Source organism: Dermacentor albipictus, chromosome 8 (assembly GCF_038994185.2).
Source record: "Dermacentor albipictus isolate Rhodes 1998 colony chromosome 8, USDA_Dalb.pri_finalv2, whole genome shotgun sequence".
Taxonomy (NCBI): domain Eukaryota; kingdom Metazoa; phylum Arthropoda; class Arachnida; order Ixodida; family Ixodidae; genus Dermacentor; species Dermacentor albipictus.
Genome location: NC_091828.1, coordinates 81,645,287 through 81,658,429, shown reverse-complemented (window position 1 = coordinate 81,658,429; position 13,143 = coordinate 81,645,287). Strand labels below are relative to the sequence as shown.

The 13,143-nt window shown below is 43.0% G+C and overlaps 1 protein-coding gene across 1 annotated transcript in view; it reads right to left on the bottom strand.

The window, feature by feature from the left end:
• LOC135898620 (uncharacterized) overlaps positions 1–11,460 on the bottom strand; it is a 39,465-nt gene extending 28,005 nt beyond the window's left edge. Inside the window, exons 1-2 of the mRNA XM_065427667.2 lie at positions 11,307–11,460; positions 3,726–3,814 (exon numbers count right to left, since the gene is read on the bottom strand). Of these exons, the coding sequence (XP_065283739.1) occupies positions 3,726–3,783 (58 nt within the window). The 5' untranslated portion in view covers positions 3,784–3,814; positions 11,307–11,460. The remainder of the gene's footprint in view (positions 1–3,725; positions 3,815–11,306) is intronic.
• Positions 11,461–13,143: the final 1,683 nt, after the last annotated feature.

Genomic DNA, 13,143 nt, shown 5'->3' with positions numbered 1-13,143 from the left:
CAAGATATTAGAGACTTATTGAAGACATGTTGTCAAAACTTTTTTGGAGGTCAGAAAACGCCTTGTAAGTATCATGAAGACCATCTAGTGCAACGCCAAATTTGGGATATCACACGTTTTGCAAGATGTCTTCTAAACGTAGTTTTCTTAACAAGGTTTTTTAAATGCTGCAAACCTGTTACAGAAAACCAAGGTATAACTTTCTCTAGACTCTTTAACCTATTGCAGTCCTAAATTTTTTATCGGCTTCTACTCAAGCAAAATAAAAGCTTCAAAGTAATATGAAGTTTTATTCTATTGTTTGATACACATTTAACTGCCAGTAGTTTAAAACTTACAGTCAGGAAACACCTCTCAGGTATGTGAATTCATAATGGCAACAGCGTACAGGGTGAAACACGCATGAAGGAGATCGTATGTGAATATACAGCTGCAAGAATCAAATGAGCGGGATAGATTGCTGGCTAACAAAATGGCACTTAGCTTTAGTGATGTGGCAGGTACTGGTGTATCTGCACGTGTGATTGAGTCCCTATGATAATTTTTTTGTCAACAGCGATTTCCATATTCCATACGAAATGAGAGCAGTTCACTGCATTATATCTATATTTTTATTTTATTTTTAACACACATACAAGGTTGAGGAACGCAAAACACAGATATCTTTACTTATATAACAATAAATGGGAGTCTCGTAGTATTGGAAATTACATGCAAAAACAAGACAATGTTGTACGTTGTTGCGTTCTTGAAGACGTTGTAGCCATTCGAAAAGCACTAATATCCGTGGCCCAATTTTTACACTTCACTGCAGTGTGGACGCTAAAAACGAATTAAGTAATATTCATGCCCTGGCACACATTTGACTTACCACTTAATAAAAAAACGAAGGTGTTTATTCAATGCAAATAAAGTGAGCCACAACAGATGCAATAATTTGAGAAAGGAGATTGTAAAAAGATAGAATGCACATACTAATGGAAGCAAATGTGCCAAAATAACATCATTCAAGTTTATTTATTTTATCACTGTTTGGGAACCTTTTTAGATTATCCAAGCAGGAAAATAGTTTATCATGTAATGTTATACATAAGTTTTTAACCAGGAGAAATCCACAAGTTATTAGAGCACATAAAAATAGAAACAAGAAGAAAATGTCTGGTTCTCTCGTCATCGAAAGTAGGTGTAAGCATGAAATCACCAACCGCGAAGCAGATTTGTTGAAGGTGATACTATTTACAAAAATCTCTGTAGGGCATGTTCGTAACAGCACATCCCACCACACTGAAGCACACCATACTGTACACTGTCCCGCATAGGCGCAGTTGTTTCCTGCCACCGTGATGCGCAGCAATTGCGTTCATGTGGCGTCTTTCACTGCAAACAGTGCAGCAAAGCAAGTTCAGCGTGTGTTGCGACTTGTTCTTGTCTCTTTGAAGAAGAACAAAATTTTCGGCTTTAGGTAGGTTTCTGCGGTGCGCCGGACGCTGCCGGCTTGGTCACACAGCCTGGCGCCATCTCTCATGGTGGAGCGAGACCCTTCCGACGGAAGTCACGGACCCCTGGCGCTGAAAAGAGCAAAGGCTACTCCATGTCTCAGCTCCTAAAGAGGACAACGAATTGTATGGTGATCTGTATCTCCCTTTTGATTGCCGAAAATGAAAATAACAAATTAAGCTTCAGCGTACCAGAATTTCCAGCTTGAACGGTATTATGAACAAACATTAGGAAGAAATCTGAAGCAATATTTGCGTGACTTGTTTGGGCAGTAATTAGCATAAGTAGTTTTGTCCGGTACAAAAAGTCGGGGGCCAGATACCACATTTTATTAGGTTTTGACAGGCTGTGCGAAACATCGCCTTTGGTTCTCGCTACGATACCAAATGCTCTCACTGTGTTCTTGTATTGAGTGCCTGGATAATGGCTGTGGCCTCTGACTCAAGATCGCTTGAAAGTCGCCGACAAAGGGATTTAAAAGAATTTCACGATGAAAACAGCACAGTCCTTACTGTTATAGCAAAACAAAGAAAAAAGGCGGTGTGACAGTGAAAAAACTATATAAATACAAGGTGCTCGAACATTTTAAGCATGTGTTTATTAGATCACACGATGTGTGGCATGAATTATGGAACAATTCACGAGTTGGTACACACAGCCTAAAACTAAATCTAGTGAAGTCGTCAAAGAACTTGACTTCTAAAGATAATCACAGTGAAAATATATTGAGTGTAAGGTGCATAAGACTCAAAATCTGAACATGACGTCGAATATTTCAATGCAGAAGGGCCTCCATATATTTACGAAGTCTGCACTTTAAAAAAAAAACACTGAAACGAACAAGCAGGAAGTATGATGACAGTGAATACATACATATTTTATAATGTACACCAGATTTGATCTTCCTAAAAATTAGTTCAAGGCCTAATATATCTTCAAGTGAAGCACTACCAGAAATATGACTATTTGAAATATTCCCTATACTCTAAAATTCAGTCATGTCATGGCAATTCAGATGGTCCCTCTCCTTGAGGTAGCAACTTTCCAATGAAGTGTTATTTAGCCCAAGTAATCTGGCTGCACTGCATATATGCGATGGTATGGGAAGACCCAAAATGTGTTTACTTACCCAGGAATGATCCAGCCAGTTTAGAATTCAGAGAGACTTTTGGACCAGGAAAACTGTCGTTTTGGTGCAGTTTAAGCGCAGCCACAGCAGCATTTTTGGAGCAGTTTAGGAGCAGATAAATTACTTCTTTCGGGACACTTGATCGAGCACAGCAGTCATCTGCCGCCATTTCACGAAGCTTGTTGAGTAACACTTAATGACTGCACAGTAATGTGCAATCATTAGGTGCTGCTCTAGAGTTAGGTAAAACACAAAACCAACAGCGACCTTCCCACGGATGGTATACTGTACATGGTTTGTAGAAAATAATTTTATGATGGAGTCACGAAATGAATTTGGCCGTTCACAAATCGATTTTTGTAGTTGAGTACGTAGGTGCATAACCCTACTGAAAACATTGCATTGCCGTGAAAGTGTGAAAATGCGGCACTATGAGTACTCCGCCAAAATGGCACTCGACTGGGTGAATTCATGAGCAAATCGAATAGCAGCAAAATGGCGCTGTTGAACCACCAATGCTTAGCTTGTCCAGAGCGATCGAGATTTGCAGATGTAATATTATCAAGGACTCCAGCAACACTACAACTGGTTTTTATTACATGAGTCCTTGGAAGGCACACGAATGTAGGAACACAACTTTCCATTATAATATTCACCATAGAGAAATGGAGTGTCTCCTGTTGCTTGCTAAATAGACAAATCCTTAAGAATGTTCCTAATACTCGAAATATTGACAGAATACAGTGCCATCCCACTCTTTGAAGGAATGTCTCAGAATTCGGCTATCCTAGATTTCGTTATTTAGTTTTTAATTATTCAGTAGCGTAATAGATTTAGTTGAAGGATCGAATAACATTTATTTGTGCAGAATGAAAATAATTATATCGTGAAACTTTCCTGCTGATGGATTTCAATGCGTGCATTGAATGAACATAATGTTTTTTTTGCAACAAATAGGTCTTCTTAGTGAGCAAGTGCTTCTAATCTTAGTTAATCATTTCTTACTATTCTAATATATGAGCATAAGTAGAACAGTTTTGGTGTCGAAAAAAGTTAAGAACACTTGCACTACAATTCAATCATAAAACATTCCACTTACATGCCGTGATCTGCAAAATTTGGGATGTAAATAACACAATCATCAGTCGCAGTACCATATTACTCGGTCCTTTCTTCGACCAATATATTCTGTGGAGAAACAATAACAAAGGCCTTGAGTGCCTAACTCTGCAGGGCGTTCGAAGAACTAAGCAGTTCTTTCGTCCTTGTAGAATACGGCGGAGCGACATCCCTAAAATTCACTATCAGGTGGTAATTAATGAGACATTTCTTATGCAAGAAGATGCGATGTTTTGGAAATTACCTAAATGCAGTTCAAGCTTCTTCGTCCGGTGAATGCAAGCAAGGGAAGCAATATACAACTCATGTGTCAAATAAAGCGAGTTTACAGTGATATTATTATTCAATAACATACTGCTGGTTTTTTAATTAAGGTCTGTGTGAAGCAAGATGAAATATATGAGAATATATTTGACATTGTGAGCTGTTAGTTGAATGCATAGCGTAGTGTTCTTCGTGATTATTATGCTTTGATTTGGTCATAGATTGCATGTCCCGACGTTGCGCACTATTGCTTTTGAAACACATTTTAGTTAAGGCTGGGCGGAACTACCAATTTAGGTAACAAATATGAACACTCGATGCTTTAAGATATACGTACAGGCATGCGTAAGCGCTTAATATAATAAGAATCCCATTATCTTTATTTCATCAAACTAGTGCGAATTCAAAAACCGGTCAGCCCAAGTCAGAAGGCTTGTTGGGTTGTACCCGCCAGTTAGCGACACGTACACACACAAAAAATCAAGGCTACCAAGCTGTAAACTGAGGCAAGCTACAAAACAAAAGCATACTACAACGCAAAAGGGAGGCTACACCACCAAAGTGCCAAAAACAAAAGCGAGCTATGAGCAAAAGCAAGCTCCAGAAGATACACACCAATCCAGAACAAACGAAAGCAATCGAAATTATGACACGGGTTCCAATTATAACTAAGCAGAAGAATATTTGGTTCTGAGGTACAGTGTGAGTGCCCTTTTTGATGTGATCGAGCACAGTTCAGGGGATAAAGAATTAAAAACGCTAGGCACATAATACTTTGTGGTGTACCTACCAATACTGGTATAACACCATCGTCTAGTGAACGTATGATAGTGTCTCGGTGATCTGACAGGAAACAAAGGAAAAAGAAAATCACTCTTCCAAAACTGTTTTACTACCACAGTTTGAAAAAATAATGCAGTAAATGAAGGCAACTGCAAAAAGGCAAAAAGAAATTAGATTATTATTAGGGGGAATGGTCTTATTGTATGCAATATTTCGAAGAACAGATTTCAGGATAGATTTAAACGTTGAGCGCCAAGTGAACGAATAGTGATAAAATATGGTAATTCCATGTCTGAGATAGCTGTACACAAGTGCGTGAACAATGACTTTCCAGAAAGAATACGGGAACAGGTATCTAGAGTAATGCACAAGACAACATATTCACACGTGTACTTGTTCATCTTTATCGAGTGACCACGTTTGACCGCCTAAGAAATGTTATCGCACAGCCCAGGACGCACCTGCATGTATGAGAAATTTCCGGAATGTTATCGATGGTTCCATCCGCTGTCTGTCGCTGAACCTTCTGTAATCAGATTGCATGTATGCGCGACGCACATAGTGTAGAACTTTGTGGAAGACACGTGGGTCACAGCGCTTAGTTTGGATCATTCCACGACTAATAATAATAATAATAATAATAATAATAATAATAATAATAATAATAATAATAATAATAATAATAATAATAATAATAATATATTATTATAATACTTTATTGCTGACTTCAGTATAATACAATGGAAGAATCGGGTCTGCCAGAGCCGCAATGGGCTTGAACGGCTGTACTTAGCAGACAGCGTCAGGAGCAATCTGTAACACGTTATCAGTTCGTAGACAACAGGGAAACAACAAAAAGAACACATGCCAGGCTTCCGATCACGCATTAATGTGTCTAAGAGCCTTTCTGAGACGCCATTTCGTCTTCACGTCTTGTATGCTTTGGGGAAGTAAATTCAGCACTTCGTGGTCATAATAGTTACAGAGTCTTCGACCGTATGTGGTCTCACAGCGTAGTGTAACATAAGGATTCTTTGGTCTAAGGCAACGAATAGGCCCATGAGGTATTTTATAATGACTTATCCAAAAATGCTTTAAGACAACAGCCTCTAGTAGCAAAGAATTGAAATCAGGTAAACACAAAGTATGAACACATCAAACTTGGAGGAGATATCATATGCAACATGCTTCAGAATACCAGGAATGACGGAATAGACCCGGTTTACCAAATGTTGAGCGCCATGACCATATGTAGACATTCCATACCGGATTACACTGTAGCATAAGGCATGTACTACAAGCTTTCGGACAGACAATGACATGTAAAATTTGATATTATACAAAACAGAAGACACTGCGCGAAGTTTTTGACAAATGTGTGCGAAATTAGAATTGCAGCATAAATGCATGTAAGAAAAAACGCCAAGATATTTAATTAAACGAACGTATTGCGGAGGGTCACATGAATAGGGATTGCAATGTGATGTGTGGAAATATAATGGGGACGATAGGATAACTAGCTTGACAGGGTTGTGGAAACAGAGTAGTTGAGTTTTAGAGGCATTGATATTGACTAAACTATTCCGAAACCAGTCGATCATTTTTATTGTTGCAATTTGTAAAGAAGAGATGGCGTCAGTGTAACATCCAGCGTATGAAGGAAGGACAGTGTCATCAGCATTCTGATAAAATTTGACGTTCACAACATTAGATAAATCGCTGATTTATAAAGTAAATAATAACGGGCTTAAAATTGAACCTTGGGGGATGCCAGCGTTAATGTCGGTCAGGTTGCTACGAAATATTCCAATAGACACATGTTGCTGCCTGTGAGATGAAAAGATTTTCAGAAGCCGCAAAAACGCACCACGAAAGCGTAGCAAAGAAAGTTTGGTTAGTAGTATACTATGACATTCGCTGTCCAACGCTTCGCGGACGTCGAGAAATAGTGCAAAAGAAATCTGATTGTGTTCAAATAAATTGTTTAGTGTATCAGGAAAGTCTTGAAGCAGCAACTGCGTGCCCCGATTCGGCACAAAGCCATACTGGCTAGGAGATAACACGCAACGCTTGTTTAAAAAGCTGCTCATTGTCTTGAGCAGACGTTTTTCCAATATCTGACAAACGCACGAAAGGATTGAAATAGATCCAAGAAATGCTATGTTGTATCATAGCCCACGCGCTTGATACGCTATTCACATTTCGACGACCACCGATCGTGTTCGTTGCTATTGCTGTGCTTTGAGTGTAACTTGCTTTTGTGTGCACATGTTCGCCCAATAAAATGCTAGTTTTGCCATTCACCGTCTTGTTTTCTTCACCGACACTACCAAGTGACATCTAGTGGAGGTGCTAGTGCGTTCATGTACCGAACGCCCCCGCTAAGCCATGATCCAAGCCCGAAGCCCGAAGACAACACCAGCATCGCCAAGGACCAGCGAGCTAGCCGAAGACTTCAAGGACTGACCGCGGAGCACTGACGTTTGTCGGAGACGACCGAGGAGATTGTTAGCAAGACAACGACCATGATGGCGGCACCTGTGTCCCCAATTGGTCTTCAACAACCGAGAGAGCCACCCACATTCCGTGGAGCTTCGTCGGGGTATCCAGAAACCTGGCTGGAGATTTTTGAAAAGTTCACGGTCTTGAATAACTGCACTTCGGAGGACAAACTGTGCCACGTGTATTTTTCCTTGAACGATGCAGCGAGGACGTGGTTCGAGATACGGGAGCCGACCCTTACAATGCGGGAGCTGTTCCGAAGTGACTTCTTACACACCTTCACAAGCATCGTCCGGAAAAAAAGGTGCTATTGGAAGCCGGAGTGCAGCTATCAAGCGAGAATGGGGGCCGCCTATTCCACCATGCCAACCCGGAAATGTCAGAGGAGAAAAAAGTCCGCCTAGTCATGCGTGGTGTGAAGGAGGAACTTCTCGCCGAAATGGTACGGAGCTCACCGAAGACCGTCGGCGAGTTTCTTCTCGGAGCCACAAGTAACGAGAAGACACTGTAAATGCGAAACCGACAATTCAGCCACCACACAAACTCAACAAAATACGTCGGAGTTCAGTCACTGGCCACCGACGACCCGCGCGAGACTATCCCACCAGTAGTGCGGGAGGAGCTACAGAAGCTGTTGCTTTAAACACAGCCTCAAGTAGCTTCGATTGCCAACGTCGTACCTGAGGAGTTCCAACAACAACTCGGAGTAGCCCGTGAATAACCGTAGCCTTGGCCGCAAGCGACGACGTACGCCACTGTAATCCGCCGTCCGTTCCCCCTCCGTGCCCACGACAGGGCGCAGTGATGACACAGTTCTGCCATCCACCCCCCACCCTCCGCAGTCACCACGCCACTCCATCGCCCCACACAGCATTCCAGGGAAGACTGTCATTTCGCGCGCCCCTCACCACCATCCGCCTCGAAATCACTGCGGAGAAGCCGTGCACATCTAGTGTCAATGCCCTTACCACGAGATAGGACTGCGAGGATTCGCCATCAACGCACCGCGCTCACGGCAAGGTGAACACACACGTGAGCTCGCAGACAATCTCGCTGCCACACAGTGGAGCCCTCAACGGCCGTCCTGTTCGTCATCACCAGGGCACTACCTGTCGCCGCAGCGCCGTCCATAAACTGGCCCAGCCCAGGGCTGGTCCGTCAGCCCATATCCGGAAAACTAAAGGAAGCAACTGATGAAGGTGAGATTGCGGTTTGTCAAACTGAAGACCCTCCGTCGCCGACGAAGAGACGCCGGCATACCGACGAAGCCATAAAGTCAAGAATACAAAGATGAAAGACGACTTGAGGACGCCACGTTCCAGCGTCAGATGTACATGATGCTGCTGTGATCCGACGCCATTACCTCCGAGGCCTATCCGAAGCCATAGCGCAAGACAATGACGTGCTGCTCGACGGCCACGCAGCCACCGCCATAGTGGACACAGGAGCCGACTACGCAGTCATGAGTGGAACAATCGCGGCCTAGTTGAAGGGGGTACAGACTGCATAGGAAGGTTCACAAATTTGGACTGCTGGAGGACACCTAATAATGCCAACTGCAATCTGCGCCACAAGAATTACAGTTCAACACCAGACTTACCTTGCCACCTTCGTTATCCTTCAGCAATGTTCACTAGACGTTATTCTTAGCATGGGCTTCCGAACCAACACGGCGCAATCACCGACCTGAAGTCGAAGTCGATAACGTTGTTGGAAGATCAAGCGATATTAACGGAGAGCTGTCGTAGTCATGACGCCTTGAGTGTGCTCAAAGATCAAATGAGCGTCTCACCCCGCTCCTGCATTGTCATTTAAGTCGGAACCAAAACACCTGCAGACGTAGAAGGCGTCATTGAGGGGGAGCAACCTCTACAACATTACCGTGAATTTTGTGTCGCAATAGGGATCGCTTTACTGCACGGAGTAAAAATGAAAGTGTTGCTGACAAACTTTGGCCAGGAGTTCAAGCACATCAACAAAGGCATGAGGATTGCATACATCGAGGAAACTCTGGAAACAAGCAATGCGTTTGCCCTCTCGTGTTCCGCCGCATCTACCCCGACGACCGTAGTTGCCGAACCAGGCTTCGACATATATCCAAGCCTCCCCACGATTAAGCAGTAACAGCTCAAAAGTCTCTGTAGACGATACGAAGAATGCTTTTCGACGACATCGAGAATTCGAGGAATACCAGTCGCAAATCATCGCGTAATACCCGAAAGTGCGCTCGACCACTCCGCCAGAGCCCTTACTCAGTTTTGAAGCGAAAACGTGAAGCTATAAGACAAGGAGTTGACGAAATCCTGCGTGACCACATCAACCAGGCGCCTATACGCTGTGTACATATCATGTTGTCTTAGTCAAGAAAAATGACGGAAGCCTACTTTTTTGCGTCGATTATCGTTGACTGAACAAGATGACTAAGGACGTATACCCCCTCCCCCGAATACACGGCGCATTAGATCGGCTCTACAGTGCTAAATATTTATCGTCAGTGAATGTCTAGTCTGGGTACTGGAACATAGAAGTCGACGACAGAGATCGCGCAGAGACCACCTCCATCACGCCAGACACCATCTACGAGTTTAAGGTCATGCCCTTCGGATTGTGCTCGTTGCCTGCAATGTTCCACCGCGTCATGTACCCCGTGTTAGCAGGGCTGAAGTGGCAGACCTGTCTTGTTTACTTGGATGGCGTTGTCGTCTTCGCCGGAAATATTGACGATCACCTTAGGCGGCTTGCCGCAATAGTAGAGACCATCAAATCAGCAGGGCTCACCTTGAAGCCGGAAAAGTGTCGCTTCGCTAATGATGAGCTTCTGTTACTGGGCCACGTCATCAGCAAATCAGGTGTTCGCCCCGATCTACAGAAGACAGCCGCCATTTCAAGTTACAGCAGCCCATTGACAAGAAGGCAGTGCGTAGATGCGACATGTGAGAGTCGCTCTTCTTCGGGAGGAGCTTGGCCAGCGCTTGACGTTGTCGGACTGGGTACAGGTGCAAGGGCGGTCTCACATACCGACGCTCATTGTATTCTACTTGGTCTTCTTCTGATTGAACAACACGCGCCCTGCCCATACAGAGTCCAAGGTGCAACTGATAAAGCTAGTAGCGCGATCTATGCGTCCCAAGGCACTGATACAAACCAATTTATAGATAGAGAGAATGGCGTTTTTTAATAGCGCGGCTACGCCGATCACGGCGTGCGCTCTAGTACACCGCACAGCTTGGCGAAGAAGTGCGGGTGCCGCGCTATGGCACAATGTCATGAGAGAGACGGCGTTTGTGGCGAGGAGTGCGCACAACTTGGGGAATTATTGACGATGGTGGAGGGGTATAAATTGCTGGTCTCATTCCACGGAGACGAGATACACCAGACCTTAGCCATCAGCAGTTTTACTGTAAAAACGTTGTGCCACGCTAAGCGGGCTTAGCGGTGGCGACCGGGAGTAGCGCGCCATTTTTTTTCTCCTACGGCACATGGCGAGTGCGCCCACCAATACTATATATGCAAAGAAAGTGCTGCATGAGTGGAGGCCTGTCTCCGGCAGCTGCTGTAAATTGCGCCCACGCGTCGCCCACATGCAGCCTATCGCGATCTCCCGATTAGCAAGGCAGTGACTCCACACGTCTCTCTGTTTGTTATGTGCCACACGGGACAGATTGCCCTGGCCGGCCTATATATCGCGAAATGAAAAGACGTATATAGCTACGGTCAGATTTCGCATTTTGGAGGATCGTAATCCAGGGTGGTTTGTTTTTACTAAATAAGCCACACAGATTTCGTGAACTACATTCTTGTGGGCTGCAGTTATTAGCCTTTACACCCAACTTGGTTTGATGTTTAATCCAATCCTCAGTAATTACTAGCAACTCCTGTGATTTCCTAAGGCTTGCGACACCACATGACACCGCACACAATTATTTATCAAGTACATAGAAAGCCAAAAACGACTTTACTAAATCTACGGAGTCTTTTCTTGTAAAGAAGAAAAAGATGCAGAGTTTCATACCTTGTCGTGCAACGACTGGCGTCCCTCAGTGACTCTGTTGGTTCAAAACGCTGGTTTGATGGGTGAATTCGGTATGTATAGTGACGTGGGAAGCTCGAAATGACAGAGAAAAAAATAATGAAAGAAAGTACAGATCCTGCGTAGACTATATACAGAGGGCCTCCGCTTTTGGTAATACTGACGTCCCTAGCTTTGTTCGCCTACTTATAAGGTTTCCTTCAAACACCTGCTCTCTGCTTGGGAACATTTATAGCGTCAAACATTTGTGTCTTACACTCTGACCTCTGAAAACGTTTTGTCTTGATACAACAGCTGGCTTAATAAACGGAATAACACTGCCTATATAGCCACGTGGCCGCCTTGAATAATTGCTGAGTCCAATTGTCCCAGTAGCTGTATTAATATCTGTGCTCTAGATTTCATCGACCAAGATCAGTACCTCGTCCTTCAAAGATATAGATGTTACCGTGAGAAAACATGTGCAGCATGGTGATAACAAATTAATTGTAAATTCATTTTCCTGTGTAGAAACATCCATCTACCTGTTGCCGTCTCAGCGAAATGAATACAAAAAACAGCCGCGTACCCTAAGCATCACTAAGTATTAGCGTCATGAGGTCAATCACTGGAATCTCTTTCAAAGTCGCTACATTAAATTTAGCTTACTCCAATTCATTATTAATGAGCGAACTGTCTTCTATTCAGTAAAGATATGAACTCTGGTCTTTAAGCTACGCACCATATCTTCCACTTACCTTTCTCCCGCGACATCTGTAGAACCAAACTTCCCTGAGGATTTCTCTACATTTTTGAATGCTATGCTTAAGTGCGCACATGACTGTATCAAAGCTGTACGTAGCGAAGAATGTCTAGGAGTAATCATCTCGAAATTGCCTAATCAGACGCACGCTTAACGGTTTAACATAGCACGTCAATACGTATTCTGTCATCACAGAATTTTCCTACTTTTAAGTGCCAAGGTAATAACTTCCATCCACTTCTTTTCTCATGTATTTTTCTCACCAAATTATCTTGACCCACTTCCATTTTTACTGCATCGCCAACACGTACGAAGCATAAAAGGTCTATGACCGATGTTGTATAGAAACATTTACTAATTGTGAACCTACATAGCATGCTTTCGCTGAAAAAATAATAAATATACAAAACTCAATTTTTAAAAGGAATGCTGTTATATCAAAAAAAACATTTATCTGTTGATACCGTACCACCTTCAATGTCACGTACACATAGATAAACTGGCGTCATAGCAATAACAAATCTTGACCGTTTCGCGTTGTCAGATTTTGCATTCTTTTGATACATGCGGGTAAAATCTTATGCTAGGCCAAAATATTTGAAGAGAATGTCATCACACCAGGAATAATATTTCTGCTTCAGCCGTCATCCACAAAGCATGTAGGACGTTCCTGGAATTATATATTAAGTGCAATTTCCCGGTACCTACGCGCACCTTTAGGAATTCTGCATTTCAGTGTCCCACTGCGTGAGCCACTGCCTAGCCCGGTTAATATTTCGTGTTGTAACGATATGTTCATCTAGTGCACTGTTTTTAAATGCGTCTTTGCGCGTGAATCTATATTAATTTACATATAACTCATGCGTCTCAACTTGTGGCAATCATGCGTAAGTTGTATTACCTAAGCTGTTCCCTCGCCAACTGTTGTCACGTTTTTCCTGATAAACTGTTTTTCCTGATAAACTTTATAACTACAAATGAGGGTTAAAGTAAAAAATTATTTTACTTTCATCTTACAAATAAACTGCCATCTAGGATTGGCCATAGAAACAAAATTTGAGGCATAGCATTGCAAGA